General features: G+C 49.0%; 1 protein-coding gene across 10 annotated transcripts in view; it reads right to left on the reverse strand.

Moving 5' to 3' along the window:
- Nucleotides 1–7,808: 7,808 nt before the first annotated feature.
- The window catches only part of NAP1L4 (nucleosome assembly protein 1 like 4), a 45,323-nt gene continuing 31,784 nt past the window's right edge, over nt 7,809–21,347 (reverse strand). For 9 of the 10 annotated variants that reach the window (XM_054437452.2, XM_063670693.1, XM_063670696.1 and 6 more), the window contains 5 exons: nt 19,134–19,156; nt 17,920–18,039; nt 15,168–15,197; nt 14,643–14,699; nt 7,809–9,019 (listed from right to left, as the gene is read on the reverse strand). In XM_054437452.2, coding sequence (XP_054293427.1) covers nt 8,981–9,019; nt 14,643–14,699; nt 15,168–15,197; nt 17,920–18,039; nt 19,134–19,156 — 269 coding nt within the window. In that variant the 3' untranslated portion in view covers nt 7,809–8,980. Of the gene's footprint in view, nt 9,020–12,612; nt 12,651–14,642; nt 14,700–15,167; nt 15,198–17,919; nt 18,040–19,133; nt 19,157–21,347 lie in introns of all 10 variants that reach the window. The other variant, XM_063670697.1, reaches the window with a different exon arrangement.

Consider the following 21,347-nt stretch of genomic DNA (forward strand, 5'->3'; position numbering starts at 1 on the left):
AATGCAAAAAAAAAAAAAAAAATTAGCCGGGCAAGGTGGTGCACACCTGTAATCCCAGCTACTCAGCAGGCTGAGGCAGGAGAATTGCTTGAACCTGGGAGGTGGAGGTTGCAGTCACCTAAGATTGCACTATTGCACTCCAGCCTGGGCAACAGAGCGAGAAAAAATGAAAAAAATAATAATAAAAACAAATTTGAGTGTTCATTTCTCATGTCCCCACCTAGGGCCACTCTCATCCTTTTTTGTTTGTTTGTTTGAGATGGGGTCTTGCTCTGTTGCCCAGACTGGAGTGCAGTGGCATGATCTTGGCTCACTGCAACCTCCGCCTCCCAGGCTCAAGCAATCCTCTCGCCTCAGCCTTCTGAGTAGCTGGGACCACAGGTGTGTACCTCCATACCCAGCTAATTTCTTTGTATTTTTGTAGAGACAGGGTTTCACCGTGTTGCCCAGGCTGGTCCTGAACTCCTGAGCTCAAGCAATCCACCCATTTCAGCCTCCCAAAGTGCTGAGATTATAGGCATGAGCCACTGAGCCTGGACTCTTTTTGTTTTATTATTATTATACATTTTTGAGACAGGGTCTTGCTCTGTCGCCCAGGCTGGAGTGCAGTGGCGCAATAATGGCTCACTGCAGCCTTGATCTCCTAAGGTTGTGATCCTCCCACCTCAGCCTCCTGAATAGCTGGAACTACAGGGCACATGCCACCACACCTGGCTAATTTGTATATTTTTTGTAGAGATGGGGTCTCACTATGTTGCCCAAGCTGGTCTTGAACTCCTGGGCTCAGGCAATCCGCCTGCCTCATTCTCCCAAAGTATTGGAATTACAGGTGTGAGCCACTGTGCCTGGCCTCATCCTTTTTAAAAAAGCATTTACATTTCCTTTAACAATTGCTTTTTGTTTGTTTGTTTGTTTTTGAGACGGAGTCCCACTCTGTCATCCAGGCTAGAGTGCAGTGGCACGATCTTGGCTCACTGCAACCTCCACCTCCTGGGTTCAAGTGATTCTCCTGCCTCAGCCCCCTGAGTAGCTGGGACTACAGGTATGTGGCACCACGCCCGGCTAATTTTTTTGTATTTTTAGTAAAGATGGGGTTTCACCATGTTGGCCAGGCTGGTCTCGAACTCCTGCCCTCAGGTGATCCATTCGCCTTGGCCTCCCAAAGTGGTGGGATTACAGGAGTGAGCCACAGCACCCGACCTCCTTTAAATATAGGATTGCCCTGTGATCCAACAATTCCGCTTCTCATTCACATGCTCACAAGAACTAAAAGTAGAGTCTGTCCTAGAGATCCATGCACACCCTTATTCCCAGCAGCATGCCAAAAGGTAGAAGCCACCAAGTGTCCACTGACAATGGGCACACACAATGTGGTCCACCCACACACTGAATAGTCACTGCCTTAAATGGAAGGGAATCCTGGCCAGGCGCGTGGCTCACACCTGTAATCCCAGCACTTTGGGAGGCCAAGGCAGGTGGATCACCTGAAAAATTAGCCGGGCGTGGTGGTGCATGCCTGTAATCCCAGCTACTTGGGAGGCTGAGGCAGGAGAATCGCTTGAACCCAGGAGGCAGAGGTTGCAGTGAGCCAAGATTGCACCATTGCACCCCAGCCTGGGCAACAAGAGTGAAACTCCATCTCAAAAAAAAAAAAAAAAAAAAAAGGAAGGGAATTCTAACACAAGCGACAGCACGGATGGACTCTGAGGACACTGTGCTGAGTGAAACAAGCCAGACACAAAAAGACAAGTACTGAATGATTCCACATGTACGAGGTCCCAAGAGTCGTCAGATTCAGAGACAGAAGGTAGGAGGGCATGTGCCAGGAGCTGGAGAGGACAATGGGGAGTGTTTAATGGCGACACAGTTTCCATTTGGGGAGATGAGAAATCATGGAGGCAGATGCTGATGGCGGCTGCATGACAGTGTGAATATGCTTAGTGTGAATATGCTTGGTGTGAATATACTCAGTGTGAGTATGCTCAGTGTGAATATGCTCGGTGTGAATATGCTCAGAGTATGCTCAGTATGCATACGTTCGGTGTGAATATGCTCAGTGTGAATATGCTTAGTGTGAATATGCTCGGTGTGAATATGCTTAGTGTGAATATACTTGGTGTGAATATGCTCAGTGTGAATATCCTCAATGTGAACATGTGTAGTGTGAATATGCTTAGTGTGAATATGCTCAGTGTGAAAATGCTTAGTGTGAATATGCTCAGTGTGAAAATGCTTAGTGTGAATATGCTCAGTGTGAATATGCTCAGTGTGAATATGCTTAGTGTGACTAAGCTTAGTGGCACTGAACTGTGCACTTTAAAAAATGGTTAAGAATGTAACTTGTGATGTGCCCTTTATCAGTTTTAAAAATGCATTTACATATGAATATCCATGCATGCGGGGGTATAAGCTTGTGTCTCTTCCTGTGTCTGGGCCATTTTCCAGGAACCCCCCCACCCCAGCCCTCATTATCTGGAATCCTCCATGTCTCAGCCACCCCTTGCGATGGATGGGCTTGGACTGGGTCCCCTGTTGCTGTCATCTTACACGGCGCTGCCTTCCTGCACACCAGATGTGGCACTGCTGGCTAGCAGGGCCCTCAGATGTGTGGTAACTGCAAAGATGGCCTGCCAGTGGGGCTGTTCCTATTCACCCTTTCCCCCAAGGGCTGCAATGCCAATCTCCCCATGGCTAGGCCAATGGTGGGCACTCTGTACTTAAAAAAAAAAAAAAAAAAGTCAATCTGGGCAATGGCTCACGCCTGTAATCCAACACTTTGGGAGGCCAAGGTGAGTGGATCACTTGGGTTTAGGAGTTTGAGACCAGCCTGGCCCACATGGTGAAACCTGGTCTCTACTAAGAATAGAAAAAATTAGCCTAATGCAGTGGCATGCACCTGTAATCCCAGCTACTCAGGAGGCTGAGGCAGGAGAATTGCTTCACCCTGGGAGGTGGAGGTTGCAGTGAGCTGAGAAAGTGCCGCTGCACTCCAGCCTGGGCCATAGAGTGAGACCCTGTCTCAAGAACAACCAACCAACCAACCAACCAAACAATAACAACAACAAAAAAAACCCCACAAACAATCTGGTGGTCAAAAACTGAGGTCTTGTCTTCACACACATTTCTCTATCCCTGGGGAGGGGGCAGCCATCTCTCTGGGTGTCTGTGGCCTTTGGTGTGACTGTCTTTTCCCCTCTTCATGTGCTTGGGTCTGTTTGAAAGGCTCCTTTCATGGGCTGAATGGTGGCCCCCAATAAGACGTATCCATGTTCTACTCCCCAAAACCCATGAATGTTACCTTTGATGGCAAAAGGGTGAACACGACCTTAGTGGCTAGGGTGTGATATAGGCAAGGCCCCTGAGAGCAGGCGCTTCCCCTGGACTACCCAGGTGGGCCTCACAAGGGAGAACTACGGAGAGGCAGGCACAGGGGGAGGAGGCCCCGTGAGACAGAGGCAGAGATTGGAGGGAAGTGGCCGCAAGCCAAGGAACACCTGGAGCCCCCAGATGACGAGGAAGGGCCCCCACATAAGGTCTGGTGTTCTGGTCCTTGGGGAGGGCAGCCCCTGCTGAAAAGGGGCAGGTTGAGACCCAGGGACCACTTCAGGCCCTCGCTGGCAGCCCCCAGGCTGGGGGCAGCAGACCCTAGCAACTCTGGCCGGTGCCTGCATCTGAGGCCCCATCTCCAGGCTTTCCCTCTTGTCCTCCCAACCCTGCACCCGCCTTGCTCGGTGAGGTGCTGTCCTCCCTCCTCAGACTGGCTTCCAGCCAGGCAGGCACTGGTGAGGGCCGATGTGGGCAGCCCTGCCATGCCCAGGATCTGGGTTCTGAGGAGGTGAGGCTTCTCCCCATGTCCCAGATACAGAAACTGAGACCTAGGGAGATTTGGAAACTTGGTGGACACCACAGACTTCTTGAGGAGCTCGACAAGGGTGACCTGTGTGAGTCTGCCCTGAGTGGGGTCCTGGACACAGCTGTAGCTGCCCCGTTTCTCCTGGGCTGGGCTGGGCCAGGCTGTTGGGTTGTCATGGTAAGTAACATCCGGCTGCCACCCTCAGAGAGCCATGAGTCAGCATGGCCAGGATGGGCTAGTGATTGGCACCTTGGGGACAGCCTAGCAGGTGGGGCCTCCCTCAGGCACACCACGGTGACCTGGCCTCGGCAGGAGGTGTCCAGGCCTCGCCCTGCAAGAGCTGGGCCCTGGCTTCTGTCCTGAAACTCGGGTCTGCATCTCTTAAATGGGGAAGGTCCCAGGCACATGAGGTGCCTGGAAACCCACACCAAATTCAGTGCATCAGAAGCTCAGCCAGGGCCAGCCTGAGGAGGCGTCCTTCCAGGAGGCCCTGCTGTTGGGGGCCACTGCTTGCCAGTGTCTCCTGGTGGGTGGGGCCCAAACAGCTGGGCCTGCGGTCCCCTGGGCCCCCCACTCCACATGGGGATGCTCCCTGGGGCGGGCTGGGGAGGAGGTGCCTGCTCCAGCAGAAGGAACCTGGGAAGGCACCTGTTCTGAGGGTTTTGGGGCAAAGGCCAAAGTCCATGCCAGGCTGTGGCCAGGCTGGGCTGGCTGGCGGGGAGCCACAGGCTTCTGCACACAGCAACCCCTTCTGCAGGCCCAGGGCTCCCTCAGGGCACTGCCGCTGGGGTTGGCTGAGTCTGGGACGGTCACTTCTCCCACCGCTGCCCCTGTCTGTTCCTCTGTTGCTCACCAGTTGCCCAGCCCTGAGCCCTGACTCAGAGCCAGGCAAGCCAAGGACCCAGCAGGGACAGGTCAGAGGTCAGTAATATCAAGGTGTGCCTGGATGAGCCAGGCAGAGGCCAGGGGCTCCACCTACTCACCCTGGCTGCCCCCTACCCACCCCACCCCTGCCTCCCACCTCAGGGGCAAGCTTGGATCCTGGAAGCTCATGCTGACTCAGCCTGCCCAGTGATGGGGCTGGGGGCAGCCTAGGGCATTTTGAGAGTGGGACAAGATGGGTGGGGTGGCAGGAAGCCCCGGACCTGGGACTTGGGGAAGGGGGCTCTGGCCCCATGGGTGGCCCTTGGGCCTGGAGAGGTTTGCTGGGCAGCAGGACAGGAGCAGAGTGGGATGTCCGCTTGGTCCCAGCTTCACATAAATGGAGGTCATGAACCTAGAGAGCAGACTGGCCAGGTAGGGTGACCTGGGGGACACACCACCCGTGGACCCACATGCCAGGAAGCTGTGGAAGAGGGTCCCAGGTGACCCTGCCGGGGAAAGCAGCAGCCATCAGGTTCTAGGAAGCCATAGCTCCTGACTCAACGGAAAAAACAGAATTTTAAGTGGAATCACCCTGTTTTGGGGACTTCTGAAAACAGCTTCAGGCTGGGCACGGTGGCTCACACATGTAATCCCAGCAGTTTGGGAGGCCAAGGTGGGTGGTTCACCTGAGGTCAGGAGTTCGAGACCAGCCTGGCCAACATGGTGAAACCCCATCTCTACTAAAAATACAAAAATTAGCCAGGCGCGGTGGTGCATGCCTGTCATCCCCGCTACTTGGGAGACTGGGCAGGAGAATCGCTTGAACCCGGGAGGTGGAGATTGCAGTGAGCCGAGATGGTGTCACTGCACTCCAGGCTGGGCGATGGAGCGAGTCTCCATCTCAAAAAAAAAAAAAAAAAAAAAAAAAGCTGAGCTTCATTGAGGACTAACTTATATACAACCAAATATACCCATTTTTGAGGTAACTCAATGAATTTTGACAGACGTATACACCTGTGTAACCACTTCCATCCCTCCAAAGTGTTCCTTGGTCAATCCCCCGACCCCAGATCCCTCCCAGGCAGTCACCGGCACTGTAGCTTTGCAGGCTCTAGAACCGGACAGAAACAGGGCCCTCCAGGTCTTCTGTGCCTGGCTGCTTGCCGTGCGGGTTCTTTCCCTCCTTGCCCAGGAGCACCTGTGTGATGGCAGCTGACAGAAGCATCTGAGCCACCTGTGCGGTGGGGTGCCCCAGGCCCCACCTCCCATCTCCCGGGCTGCTCCCCAAACTCCTGCCCTGACCCCAGCGCCACTGGTTTTGAGTCTCAGTTCCCGCACAGGGTGAACAGTCACAGGGAGGGCAGGGGCTGGGGGAGCCCCAAGCGGGGTGGGGTGGGGCTGGACGGTGAATGTCTGCCTCCCCAGCCAGGGGCTCAGTCGGGACAAAGGAGGGCCTGGGCTAGCAAAGCTGAGGTTCTGTGGCGGAGCCCCCTGGCCCCCAGGACCAGAAGGGAAGCAGCCACCCTTCACCCAGGCCAGGCTAGGCGGCCGCCACAAGCCCCCACTTCCCAGCTGCCTTCCAGATGGTGGCTCTGGGCAAACCTCTCAACCACTCAGCGACTTTCTGTGATCACTGATGGCTGAGGTCCCTGAGCTGACAATGGCCTGGGCCTGGGATGGTTCCTGGGCTCCTTGGCCACTGGAGAATGACCTTCCCTTTTCTGAGACCCTGGGATGCCGGCAGGACACAGCGGCCATGCAGGGGTGACAGAGGCTGGAGGTGCTGAGGTCCTGGGGGAGACCAGGTGCCTGCATGCACCCTCGGGCCTCCACAGCGTCCCAGGCTTCACGTTGAGGTCCTGCACCCAGATGTCCTTGGAACTGGGCGGCATCCACGAGCCATGCACTCCCAAGGTCAGCCTCAGTGGGGGACACAGGAACCCAGCTCTGTGAAGGAGGCATGCAGGGGGGTGCAGGGTCCTCACACACTTCTTACTCAAAAGGGAAAATCCAGATACCCCCACCCCCAGAAGCCACAATGTTAATATCCCCTTTCCCCCACTTGTGCAAATCTGATCTGCAAATCTAATCTAAAAGTGCAAATCTGAACTAAAACCACCCAGCTAGGTAGTGAGGGGCACTCCCCAAGCCTGTGGAGCCCTTCCTAAAAAGGCACTCTGGGCACCCAGTGAACAGGGCAGTGTGCAGGGGCTGTCTCCGCAGCTGAGGGGCGGGTCACTGCAAAACGGCACATGCCCCTTGGATTATGGGGTCTGACCCTGGGCAGACCAAGTAAGGCCAGGGTGCTGCTCACCGAAGGGGCCAGCCTGAGGCTGGGGAGCCTGAGACCAAGCTCCCCCAGGTACTTCACAGGATGGGGACAGAGGGATGGGTGCAGGAAGCACAGACATCAGGCTCCACAGCCCTTGGGGGTATGCTGCAAGCATTCACTTCCCAGCCTGCACCTCCCCTTCCTGCTGCTCCCAGAAAGAAGGCAGCCCACGGGTGAGCTGGAGGCAGCAGGGCGGGGCTGGCCACGTGGGGAGCAATGAGCCAGATCCATGGCTGCCTTCTCATGACAGCGTTTCATTCACCAGGCGGCGCTGCCACGGTTGGGATTCCCACGGTCAGGTCAGGAAGCGCCGGTGCAGCAGGTGTTGAGTGGAGTGCCTCCTCTCATTGTGGATGGAAGACACCGGGAAAAGCTTCAGAGAGCAGACAGACTTAACATGGGCTTTATCAGGAAGTTCTCCTCTTGGAACCTTCTGGATCTACAAGGCACAGTCCCACTAACTCTGAGAAATGATCCCCTCCTGGGGGCAGGAACAGTCTTTCCCTGGGCCCACAGTGAAGCTGCCTGCATACAGCAGCGACTTAGGTGTAGTGGGGTGGCTACAGCAGCCTCTGCCTCAAACTGAGCTTTCAAGGCCTCAGAAGTAAACTGTACAACCGGTCTTGGAGCCACCAATAACCCAGGGCTCAACAGAGCCCAACAGGATGTGCAGCACATCTGAGCCGCCGGAAGGGAGCCAGATGGCACCCACCCGCTTGCCCACCACATTCCCCTACAAAGAACCACACGGCACAGTGCTGACTCAATGTTTCACAACTTTAATAGAATATTCTAACTATTCTGTACAAATTGAAAACACTGTATTCAGTTACAAATGTGTTCTAAGGTTAGGCTGAGCACTCTCCACAGGCTTGATCAGTGCGGACACGGCCATCCCCGGCTGCCGGAGAGCGCCGTCACCCACTTGAAAACCCCACTCACCAGCCGCTAAGCGGTCACACCAAACCCAGGACCTTCAGGCAGGATGAATGGTGGGGCCCAGCAATGGGGCTACTGAGAAAGCAGGACTTGATGCTCATATGCTCAACTGAAACGCAGGACTTCCCAGCCCAGTCCCTCACTGAAGGCGGCTGCCGAAGCCCGGCTCCGGCAGCAGGGTGGCGCCTGCGTCATGAGGACGGGCTCGCATCTTCAGCCCTGGTGGCAGGGAGCAGTGTTTCTTCCGCACAGGCCTTGCTCCTGCTAGGAAGTGGCACGTCTTCCTGCTCAGGTCACCCAGGTGGTTCAGAAATGTTAAGGACGAGCGACAGCGAAAAGCCGCAGTCCCCACAGGCAAGAAGGGATAAATAAATATGAGGTGACCTACAGCAGCTCTCGCCTGGGCTGGTGTGTCACAACCCTGACCCACCCCTAAAAAAAAAAAATCAAGAAGCAACATCCTAAGGAGAACACAGCCCTACTCTACACAGCCCTTCTGAGATGATTAGCATACAACAGGTGACGCAGGCTGCACACTCAGCAGATTAAGCGGCTGGAAACAGCAAGTGGGTTTCTTCGGATCAAAGGGAAGAATTCAGTCCAACTGCAGGAGGGGTGGGAGAGGTTCTAGATCCTGGGAACCACATCACCAGACCTCGGCCCTTTTTGCCAAGTGACCCCCACCCCACCCTGATGTGGTCTACAGGGCCCTCCCCACAGGGAAAGGCCCAGGCAAGTCCAGAGCTACAGGCACCACGGCTGCAGAGGGTGCTGGACGAAACCTCCTATTTCTGAAATGCATTTCAGTTGCCACTTTACAAGTTAAGCAAAATAATAAGGAAAAAGGAAAAGTGAAAGTGAAAATCATGCACTTGGAAACGAGTTAGATGGAGTCAGCTCTGTCCACGGGGTTGTGCGGCGGCAAGGACCGAGGCCCCGCCCACAGGCCTGGAGTCCCGACAGCCGGTCTGCCAGGCACCCGCCTCCGCTTCCTACTGCTGCTTGCATTCCGCCGGCTGGCTGGGTTCCTTCTGTCAATGAAAAAGACAAGGCTTGTAGAGAGCAAAGCCAGCTCCATTCACCAATTAGCTCCAATCAACAACGAAAGCCAAGACTGAATGAATTCATTTTCATTGAAAAAAATGGTTACTGCAAATATACTTTTAAAAATAGTGACAAAAACAAAGCTAACTCCCCCTACCCCCGCAGTCAAAGCAGGGCTGCTTTTTTTGTTTTTAAAACTATGCCTTGAAGCATTCAAATTCATGGCATGTTCAGCAGAAGGGTTTTGGGGCTCCTTGGGGTGGTGGAGCTCCAGGGGGCTGCCCATGAAAGGGCTGGGAAGCAGCCGGCACCCCTGCCCACACAGAGCACAGTGCGCTCAACACGGGCAGCTCCACCCAGGAAGGCCACCGCGGAGGCAACCCCTCTTGGTGCCAACAGTCCCCACTTCTCAAGGGCACATCTGTCTCAGGGTAGGCCAGACCCCTGGCGCTCATGGAAAGCAAATCTCTTCCTCTAGCGGGTTCCTGCTCTTTGTACTACCAGGGAGCGCCCGGGCAGATCCATCCTCTTCTGGTGGCCTGTACTGCACCAACAAATGACGAGCTGCCACTCCCAAGAGCTCCATCTGTCACTCACTCTCCTAACAGTCTCACCAAGGGGCAATGCTATCCTTCCAGTAACGGCATCCGGGACACATGATTCCCCTCCCAGAGGAATGGATTAACTCCAATATTATCTAACACAGAGATCTTGTACCCTTTAAACCACATCCAGCAACTCCATGAATTTGTGTGGAAGCCAACAATAGCCTAAGAAATACAACACGATCTTGCTAATGCTTCTGCGCTAGTAACTTTACGAACCTGTAACCTATGATTTCTGGCTAAGATTACAAATTGCTCTTAATCCAGCGTGCCTATGGAACCTAAGAACTTGTACTGTATAGGGCAAAAGATCCCTGGGTTACCATAAATGACATCTTCCATGGTATAAGCTGAGGCTACAGTTCATTCTTTTGGAAATCACATTTAAGGGATAGCCAAAAAAATATGTATAAAAGATGCAAAAAACAAAATCAATAACCTTGAACCCTGGTCTAAGCTCCCAATCTCAGCCACCCCACAGGCTGCCCAAAGAGCCTGGCCGAGACAAAACGAGGTTGACCAAAAACCCTCGCCATGTCAATCTGACATTCAAGGGTAGACTGAAGGTGGCCCAGTGTAGTGGCCAAGAGCACTGAGCCACTGGCCTTAGGAGTATGGGGGATGCAGGGCACCCCGAGCAGGAGCAGTGAGGGGAGGAGTGGGACAAGCAGTGTGCCTCCACCAAGGGACTCGCCTAGAAAATGGGAGGTCAGTAAAGGAACTGTGCAAGGATGGGGAAGACTGGGGCTGGTAACAAGGTGACAGACTCCATCTTTATGTACGTTTAAATTATGCAAATACTATGTCATGTCATACACAGGACTTTATAATTTATCCTACCACAGATTGAGCATCCCAAATCCCAAATCTGAGATACTCCAAAATCTGGAACCCAAGACAAAGAAAATGCTCACGGGAGGATTCCAGATTTGGAATGCTCAACCAGAAATAAATCTAAATTATCCTAAGTTGCAGAAATGATGTAATGGGTATTTTCAACCACGAGAATGTAGTATTCATCTGTCCTAAATAAAACCAACATCCTGGGTGAAGACTGCTAGAGGGAATAGAGTCCACACAGAACAGACTCTCAAGACCGGTGTCATGACCCAGTGCCTTGTTGGAGGGGAGTAGGCCATGCACCTGACTCTGGGAAGAGCTGCCTCCCCCGTGCCTTGAGGGCACAGCCCCCTCTGGGAAGGAAGGCAGCACATGACCCACCCCTGCCAGGCTTTGGTGCTCACACAGCACACTGGAGCTTCTGCAAGTGACTGACAGGAGTTTTAGAAGTGAATTTTACATATGAGACACCCCAATTGTTTTTAGCTTGTGACACATGCCGGGAAAAAAACAAAACAAAACAAAACAAAAAACTACACCTAAACTCCCAAACTGAAGCGTCCTTTATCTCATGTCACAAATTTTAATGATGGTTGAGTCATTAATCAATGCTAAGATTATCAAGGGAGGACGAGGTGGCATTTTAAAAGGTACCAACTAATAGGAAAAAAATCTCATCTCTCATGGGACCATTTAAAAGGTGGGGTTTTAACAGATAACACTCGACCTGAGAAAGGCAACAAAGACATGCCACTAAAACACACTCAACCACAGCTGTGCTTGTGAAGAAGCCCCAAGTGCCCAGAGCCCTATGGCTGAAGAGGCAGTGGCCTCAGTGTGACACTCCTCGGGGGTTGCTGCTGTCGCACCCTGCCCTTCTCTTCCAGGGACGCATACTGAAATACGGATAGGCGGCAGGCATCGAGATTCTCCTCAAGAGCTGGGGGCATGGGAGGGGTGGCATGGGAGGAGTAGGTGAGAGTACAGGTGGAACAAGAGTGGCTAAGTTCTTCAGACATGCGGGGACAACAGGAATTAATGGCAGCTAGACATAATTTTAAACATACAGGCATATTCTCAAACCTGGCCCTGGAAAACAAAATCGTTCCAAGAGCTGCAACCGCCCTGTGTACCATCAGTTTCCCATGAAAGCAGCCTACATGAGGAAGACAGGGAGGCGGTGGTGCTAAGACCTCAAGGACGTCTGGTCTATGGGCTGCCAGGATCATGCTGATGTTCCATGACGAGACCCTTAAAAACGGAGTGCCTACTTATCCCGGCATGCAGAGGCCCTGCTATGGTTGTGGGGTTCCTCACGGCACCTCTTATTTCCACCTCTCTGCTTTCTCCCGCTACATCCCAAGAGTGCTACGAGTGAACAGGTCTCATCACGGGCAAGGGCCTCGCTGTCTACTTACGGCCTCCTGTCAGCATTCCAGGACAGGGCAGAGCTGGTACAGGGACTGAAGAAAGTGGGGTGGGAAACAGCTTCCAGGCTTACTGACACTCACTTTCATCTACAACTGGTTCTTGCTTCATTCAACTAGCACCAACCTCACAACAGTACTTTTTACTGCTGACACCAAAACAGATGCCAGTTAACGTTTCAGATAAAAAATGCTGGCACAGTAAAAGCTGTTACCCCTCTGTGTTACCTATTGGTCTGCACAAAACATGAATTCAAAAAGTATAGATATTCAACAGACATGTGTTGGTAATGACAGTGGGCCAATTTCAACTGCCACAGTGTGTGTTGAGCACAGCTGGGACAGCCCAGTGTGTTATGCTCTCTGCAACGACTGCTTGCTTATGGTGGCCTGTGTGTGCCACCGTGCAGACTGCTGACCATCCAAGCCCCTCTTACTGGGAAGCAGTACCATCAGCAATGAAAATAACACCCAAGTTACATCTTTGCTACTTGGTTAGCAAGAAACACTGGGCTCAGAAAGCAGGGACCAAATCTAGGTTTGGTTCGTTGATTTTAAAAGTACATGTAACAGACACCTATGTCAAACCTGTGACACAGTGTGTGTACCTGGACAGCAACTCCCTCTTTATTCAAAGTCAAAACAATGCATTGTATAAAGTATAGATCAGAAGTTTGGAAGTTAGGTATGAATGGAATTCCACCTTACCTAGAAACGTATGAATGATTAACAGACAAAAATTACACCTAAATGGGGAAAAAAATTGAAAGGAACTGTCAGCATGAAAGAAAATGAAATGCACAAAATTATACAGGAGGAAACGGCCACAATTTCTCATGATACAAAAGGGCTGCAAGATACTGAACTCGGGGTGAACAACTTCAACACTAGATCATACTTTCAAAATGGGCAGAAGCATGATTTTCGCTTCTATCAGACTGCTCCCAATACTAAAACCTCCCTTCCTTCCTTGTTTTCTTTTGCTTGCACAGACTCTAACACTGCCCATCTCTTTGGAAGGTGCATGTGACAGGGACAGCAGGCTTGGCCTTATCCCTGCCACACATGCCCGGCCGTCTCTGAGCTTCATTCACACCATTAGCCTGAACATGTTTTTAGTCCCTTCTCCCCCAACCAACAAAACTGTTTATCAAAGGTCTCATGGGGTGTTAGCATGTGTAATCCACCACATCATGTTCTCTATAATGGCTGGTGAGAATGCTCTTTTAGAAACCTGGGACGTGAAAGGAGACTCAAGGTTCTCCAAGGTGACAGAAGAAAGCAGAACAAACAACAGAGGGGAGGAAAAGAGAAGCTGAGGCACAGAATACAGGGAGGGGGAAATACAAGTGCAACAAGGACAGAAGCAGCTGTGCGCGGAGTCTGAGGGGGTGGCCCTGCCAATTGCCCCCAGTCCTTGCTTTACAACTGCAACCTTGAAAGTGTCCATTCAGTGCCCACAAGGCGGAAACACGGCCCAGTAAACACACGTGGCCCTTGAGTCCATCAGACACCCCGCACAGCAGTGATGGGCAGCATTTATTCACCCAACGTTGTTCACTGGCTGACAGCCCTCACCTTCCCTGTCCCCACACTGTGATGCACACAAGGCAGACCCAGGCCTTGGTCTCCTACAACCCTCACCGCCCATCACCATGGTGCTGAGCACAGGTACACTTTCAGCAGAGTCCCCCCCACATCAACAGGCCAAACTTTAGAAGATGAACATTTCCATGAGCAGATTATTCCCAGAGTAGTCTTTATAAGACACATTCTCAAAAAAGTTTTAAAAGCTCTTCTCCCATCCCTTCCCTGAAGGAACCACAACTGTGAACATGCATTCATGGAAATAGCCGGTTTAAACCAACTGATGACAGAGCCAGGATATCACACTGACAGCTTTTAGTGCACACTCCAAAAAAAACAAGGGTAAAAACAAGCAAAAAACGTCTAGTCGGACAGAGACACATTACAAAAACACCAGGTAACGTTAGTATTCTGACAGCCCATAATATACTTAATTTTAAGAGGCAAGTGAACTACACATTTCATGTTTTACAAGAAGAAACTCTTATGATGCTGTAGGATGACATTTAAGCAGTTCTGAGTTTAAAATGTGCCAAATGGTCAAAGTACCTTGATTTAAGTTACTCTGAGACCACAAATAAAAATCTAAATTTGCAGGTAAAATTAATGGGGTTGCCCACTCATTCTCAACCCAGTTTTCTTTAGTAAACCTTTCCAATTTATTTTAAATTATCTGAGACATATGACATATCTAGACACATCATCTGGGCATGCTCAGCTCAAGTGCAACTGTCAAATGATGCCCACAATCCCACTATTCTGTTCCTTAACAAAAAGAGCCCCAAAGTCCCTTCTTTGCACCTTTTCCAAACACGCACAAAGAAAAGTTTATTTATGTTGTCAGTTAAATCATTACCTTACCTTAAAAGAATGAAACATTTGGAAAGTCAAGTTGCTCTACTGAGGAGTCTATGTAAATAAGACACAGCTTGAGACAGCTGGAAAAGCTTCTACTGAATATGTACACTCAACACTCAAATTATATACACAGTGTCTGAATAATCATTCCAGTATTTTTCTGACACATTTTAAACTTTCTAATTAGGGAATAATGAATATTGTTAACACTATTGCCTCAAAGTGGTGAACATTTTTAAAAGTCTGAGAGTGCGGCATAATAAGTAGGTCTGGGTGGCCCCAAAGTTACCAACCTTGGGGTTAATTTCCGCATCATCCTCGTCTTCTCCCTCCTCGTCACCTTCTAATTCCTATATTTAAAAAGTGAAAATTAGCTGGAATGACAAGATTTAAACTCTTGTGGCGTTCACAATCCACAAACACACGGAGCAAAACACTGCCTTAGACGGAAATCAATTACTGCTACCCACAAGTGACTCATCACTTCCTTTGGACACTTAGAATTATTTCTAGGTATCTTTTTGTTCTCACAGAGAGCCCTAAAAGAAACAAAATTCTGAAAAAGTAGATTTTGTTAAATGATTATTTTCTAAGATACATTTTCATGAACCAACTGCAGGGTCAAAAACGAAGGAAACTGTCACAGCACTTGCTATGCATTTCTGCTTAGTGTTTTAAGAACGTTCTTAGAGTCAAAGACAGCGTCACAAAAAATGGGTTTAACACAGCCCTGTGAGTCCATAACCTTCAAGCAGAGAAAGCCAAAGAAACAACTTCAGGGAGGTAAGTGGCACTGCATACATAAACCTGTGTCTTACCTCCTCTTCTCCTTCTTCACCTTCTTCAAACTGGAAAAACACAGAAAAACATTTTCAGGTTTACAAAACAAGACAGCAGCCTGCCCAAGACACCAGTCCCATCAAGTGACTCACTGACCAAGCCTAAGAGGAGCAGAAAGTCCAGCCACGCTGCCTGCTGGGCCTCGCTTGGCTGAGGAGCCATTTGCTTGTGTGCAGTGCATTTTAAAAGCATGCCAGGAAATTGAAAGTCACGCAAAACGAGGAATAGGATAGGAAGCTGGTCAGCCAGGGTGTACCCTGGACACAGCTGGGAACCTGGCACCACAGCTCTGCCCTGGCTGTTCTCACACTGAGGAGCAGGCACACAGGAAAATATTTTTGTAAACCGATGAATTTGCTTTCCTTAAATTTTTTACAAGGCTGATCTAACCAGTAGCATAATGTTATTGGATACAGGAATCTGGGTATCATTTTACATCTCATACAAAGGGAAAAGAAACCTTAGTAGAAATATATTAAAATTTTGGTGTTTAATCTTTAAAGTGATCAATAAGGTGCTCAAAGGCGAACCTCCACCATTAGTCAATTGTCTTGAATCAGTTTCTCCTACATCCAAAGACATCATTGGTCAGACTGAAAATCAAGTTTCAAACATGAGACTTATACCAAAAGCAAAACCACCTTATCACTACTGGTTGCATAAAGAGGGTAGAACATGAAAAGGCAGCTTCATTTATCAACATTTCCCGTTTTGTTGAGCTCACACCATGTATTCCTTAGAACCAACTTCAGTGGAACTTAGAAGAATCCTACTGTGCTGGTGTGGAGTTCACACAGTTTGCACAGCCTCCTGGCGCCACGCAGCAGCCAGGATGAGATGTGACCACAGTGCAGCGCCCGTTCGCTCTAAGGATCCTAACTGGCATCAGGCAGGGAAAGACTTCTTAATAATCTTCCATTTCAGGTCAGATCCCAACGAGCCTCCAGCAGGCTCCAGGGCCTATTCCAAGGCTCTAAGGACAGCATTTTGCCCTTGAGGAGCTGTGCACAGGGGCTGCTCCAGATGCATCGCCCACGTGGGCAGAGCAGGAGCTGCCATGTGCAGAGAAGACAAGACCAGGGTTCCCACATTTACCTCCTCCTCCAGCAACTTTCTAGTGTTGGGGTACGGTCTAGAAAGTTAACATTAGTAAAACACTTTTTATGCCAACACTTACTGAGTCATTGCTCTGTGCCAGGTGTTATGTTAAGGGCTTAACAAGTAACCAGAGTCTTTACCATGAGCTCTACTTACAGCTGAGGAAACTGAAGCTCAAGGAGGTGGTGGAGCTACTAAAGGGAGAATGGGGATGCGAGTCTGAGCAGTCTAATCTGAGCTGGCACTTCTAGCCTCTAACTGACACTGCTCATCAGTAGTACCTGTGCTGAACGTATTATGAATGAAATGCACATGTACTATAAGCAAATGTGGCACAGTGCTCACCAGTAGTACAGATACCGCATATAAGTAATAAGCAAATAGCACACATGCATATTCAAGTCCTTTAAACTGACGGCTGTATGATCAAAAAAGTTTCAGATAAGCTTTCCAATGTGTAGCCACTAGCCCTTAGCTCACGATTTAAACTTAAACTAATGTAATGTTCAGTTCTTCAGTCTCAGCAGCCATATTTCAAGTCCTCAAGTGGTCAGTCCTACTGCGCTGGACCAAGCAGGCAGAGGACAGTTCCATCAACAGGGAAAGTGCTGGTCTAGAATCCGTAAAACTATGTCTTGGCAGCTACCTGACTGTCCATGCTCCCTGACCTGCAATCACCTCCCAGCCTAGGGATGAGCCAGCGAGTTGAGTTTTAGAAGTTAAATGAACAGTCTAAGACCTAACAGCTGATAAAGAGCACGCTGGCCTATTCTCCCCACTGGTGGAACTCAGTACAATGGGAGAGGTGTGAGGAGATGTTGGCCTTTACTGCCACAGGGGGATAAGGCCCTTGAACCCACCTAAGCTCTTGCTGCCCTGTCTGAGGCCCCAACAGACCAGACCTTCTAAGAAAAGAAACCTAGCGCAGCCACAAAACCTAAGAGCTCCACAAGAAAGAGAATATCATCTAGAACATACTTCCAGTAACATTCTATAAAACAAAACTTTATTTTCCACAGATCAAGAGGACTTGAAGCTGCCTGAGCCTTGGTGAGGATGGGAGTTTCTAAGCGGTACTTGGGCTGTGCGCCTGCAAGTTCTCACTGTGGAAGAGCTGGCTTCCCGCAAGCCCAAAAAGGAAAGTGACATGCAATCTTGTTGTTTTCTTGGGGAGCACGGGTTTCTTTTTTTTCCTTTTTACCTAATTAGATAGAAGTTCAGGAATTTCTATTTCTTTTGGGTTGATGAACCATAGGCTAGCATGAGTCCACTGTCAATAAATGTTTGTTGTGGCCAGACCTCCATGAAAGAGATTTTCCCTGTGTTTAGAAGTTCCCTGAAGCTTAGGTTTTTAGAGAATATTGTTGAGTCACTAGGCAGGGCTCACATAGGAGACTGGCAATCACCTCTGAAACTGCCTCACGACACCTGCTTTTCCTGCTCTGTTCCTCAGACTTCTCCTCTTCAAGCATATTCCCCCCACAACAAGGACAGCAGCTTGGACTACATATCTGGCTGATGATGTAATAAAAAGATTAGGCATGGGGGTTCCCCCAAGCCACAATTTAGGGCCACTCGGCACCAACAGAGATAAGCAGCCAGGTGGAAGCCCCCCTTCCCCGAGCCTCATACATTGTCATCATCTTCTATAGCCTCCCCAGTGAAGTACAGCACAGCCCGCGGGACTATCCGCTCTCGGAAAAAGTGTCCAATTTCAAAATCAGAGGCTAGTGTGAATTCAGAATCTTCATCCTGAGAAGGAAAAACCCAAGTGTTAACTCATTTTAATGGGATAAAAACATTCACTTCACCACCCTCAGCCAAACCTCAGCCCCTCACTTTTGATTTACTTGACTTAAAACACCAAACTCCTGCACTGCTGGGGGACAGCACTAGACACTCAAAGCCCCTTTAAAACAACTTTAAGTAGCTTTAAAGAGCCACTGAAGCAAAATGGCAGAGAAAGTGGGAAGTGAGGGCCCTACAGTTCCACAACTTGTCCAAAGGTCTCACCCAGAGTAGGGGGTATCAGTCTTACATATGGGAAACAGGCAGTATTAAAGCACTGCACGTTTGCTACTGAAATCAACATATGAAACACATACTTTTACTTAGATATGTAATGATTTCAAATTAATCCCAGAGTTTTAGGAAACAAATGGATTTTTTTATTTTTAAGAGACAGGGTCTCATTCTATCACCCAGGTTGGAGTGTAGTGGTGCAATCACAGCTCACTACAGCCTCAAGCTCCTGGGCCCCAGAGACCCTGGAACTACACAGTGCACCACCATGTCCAGCTAATTTATTATTTTATCTTTTGAGATGGAGTCTTGCTCTGTCGCCCAGTGGAATACAGTGGTGCAATCTCAGCTCACTGCAACCTCCTCCTCTCGGGTTCAAGCGATTCCCCTGCTTGAGCCTCCCGAGTAGCTGAGATTACAGGCGCTGCCACCGTGTCCAACTAATTTTTTTTTTTTTTTTTTTTTTTTGTATTTTAAGCAGAAACGGGGTTTCACCATGTTGACCAGACTGGTCTTGAACTCCTGACCTCTGGTGATCCACCAACCTTGGCCTCCCAAAGTGCTGGGATTACGGGCGTGAACCACCACGTTCGGCTGGCTAATTTATTTGATTTTAATTTTTTGTGGAGATGGGGTTGTGCTGTTGCCCAGGCTGGTCTCAAACTCCTGGACTCGTGCAGTCCTCCCACCTCAGCTTCCCAAAGCATTAAGATTACTGGCATACCCAGTCCACACACAGCCAGGACTGGACTTTTTTAAACCAGTAGACATTCACTCAGGAGAGACTTCAATCGGAAAATAAGACTATTAACAACAAATCTTACCAGTGATTCTCCATCCCCGGATGCTAGAAAAAGAAAAGACAAAACATATTTAAGTTACAGTGACAACTCCCAGAATTTAAAGCCCACACAGGAGGAAGTTGTGCTGGCAGACAAAATGTAACATTTCTCACCTTGAGGTTTAACAGAAATCCCCAAAGCCTTGCATCTCCTCACAGACATCTTTGCAAGCTCCATCCACCGCTTCTGAAGCTGGCCTGAGTGCCTCTATGCCCCCCCTCCCTTCTCCTCCTCCATCATGTGCCATGGGCTGGCACTCAAGCTTGAGAAAATCATTTTGAGAGGGTTAATATATTAACAGGAGGAATGGCAAACAGCCCCCAGGCTGTGGCCATTCAGTGCATTTGTGCTTTATGGGGAAATTTAACTCATGTCCTGCAGAACTATACATTATGGTGCAGGAAAGAGAAAGTCCTTAAGCCTTATAAGCTGTGAGTGTTACTAAGGCACTGCAACTCAGCGAGACAGAAACTGCATTTCTATCTGTTTGTTTGGAGAGTGCTGAAATGCCCACCAGTGGCCCCTGTAGAGTGGCGCAGTTCCTCAGCAAAAGCTGATGCTCAGACGAGCTAAGCACACCAAGACAAGACAGGGACTTCTAACCACACTCAATGAAGCTGTGCAACGTTCAAATGATACAAGATCCAACCCCCTGATTTTAGAAACATTTACTACAAGACCCTGACCTTCATCAGGAGTTGAATGTTTACTCTGCTTAGTCTCATACCTGCCTTTTCAATCTTCACTGGGCTCTTCTCTCTGAGTCTCCCTTCCCATTAAGCAACCACAACCCTGGCAGCACTGGCTGTCATTCATGTCGCTGCTGAGACATGAATGTTGGGTGCGTAAACACCACCCATGAGTGAGGCAGAGTTCCCAAGCCTCGGTGTGCCAGCATCACCCGGGGGTTTAAGCCATGGGTTAGGAGCATGGCTGGGTGTCTAAATGCTGGAGCAGCATGCTCCTCAGGGCACTCTGGCCCGGGTCATGAATCAGCCCGAGGACTCTGAGCACTCAAGACTTCTGGACTGGCTTTGCAGTTTTAAGGACAAAGAAGGAGCTGGACTCACTAGCTAATGCCTCCTTCACTTCACACCACAGGAGTCCATTTTGTCTGTTCCTTCACTACCCCATTACCTATTCCGTAGCCATCCTCAATTTTTTTCAAAGCACTTACCAGTTGGTATTATGTGTTTGATTACTTTAAAAGTGGCTTTATTGATGGGATTTACATACCATTAAAAGGCACACACTCTAAATGTACAACTTTACGACTTTCAGTACGTTAATTTTAGAGTTGCGCAACCATCATACCCTGAAAGTTTTAGAACCTAAAAAAAAAAAACTTAAAAATTCCCTTGAGTCCGCTATCAACTCCATTTTTATCCTAAAAATTATTTTTAAATCAGTTTTAAGAAAACTTCCTACACAAAGTGATTCCAGAAATTAAAAGCCTCCCTTCTTCACGGTGAATTCACAATCTCCAGTATGCCCAACCCAAGTGTCTAAAAGGAATCTTCCAAAAAAACGAAATGTAATATCTAAATTCATGATTGCTCTCATTCCCCAAACCGTATGTATTTGCAACTTCTAGGTTCAAAATCTAATTGCAGAAAATAGGCACCACAATTAAAATAATGGACTGAACTCTGACGGGTAGCTTGATAAATAAAGGTGCTAAGCTCAGAGACAAAATAAAAAAATCAACCACTCAGATTGGAGAAGAGATCTGCCCTGTGGCCCCACATACAAACAAACAAACACTGATTATCTGCAGCAGGGGCTGGCATCTCTTCACTTCAAATTATGTTTTAGTTCATGGAAACTAAAGAGAATATGGATATTTTAACACTGACACATAGCTTGACCGTCACATTTTCTCACGATTAGGAAATTATATGAAAAATCCCAAGAAATTCACTCTTAAAATCAATTGGTCAACCTTTACCAGCTCAAAGGTCTCATCTTTATTTTACCACTTAGGAAAATTTAAAAAATAAATAAATAAACAAAACCCAGCAGCTTCCAAGCTGTGATTCTGCCGATGTTTTTCAAAAATGAAAGTCCCAACTACTTGTGTTTCTTACAATATATAAATTCCAAAAAATTCTATCAAATTATGCATAAAAAATTACAAGAAAAGGGGGACTAAGCAGATGATCCAAAAGCAGCACAACTAGAACCAGCGTACAGCAG

The sequence above is a fragment of the Pongo pygmaeus genome, chromosome 9 (assembly GCF_028885625.2).
Source record: "Pongo pygmaeus isolate AG05252 chromosome 9, NHGRI_mPonPyg2-v2.0_pri, whole genome shotgun sequence".
In the NCBI taxonomy this organism is placed as follows: domain Eukaryota; kingdom Metazoa; phylum Chordata; class Mammalia; order Primates; family Hominidae; genus Pongo; species Pongo pygmaeus.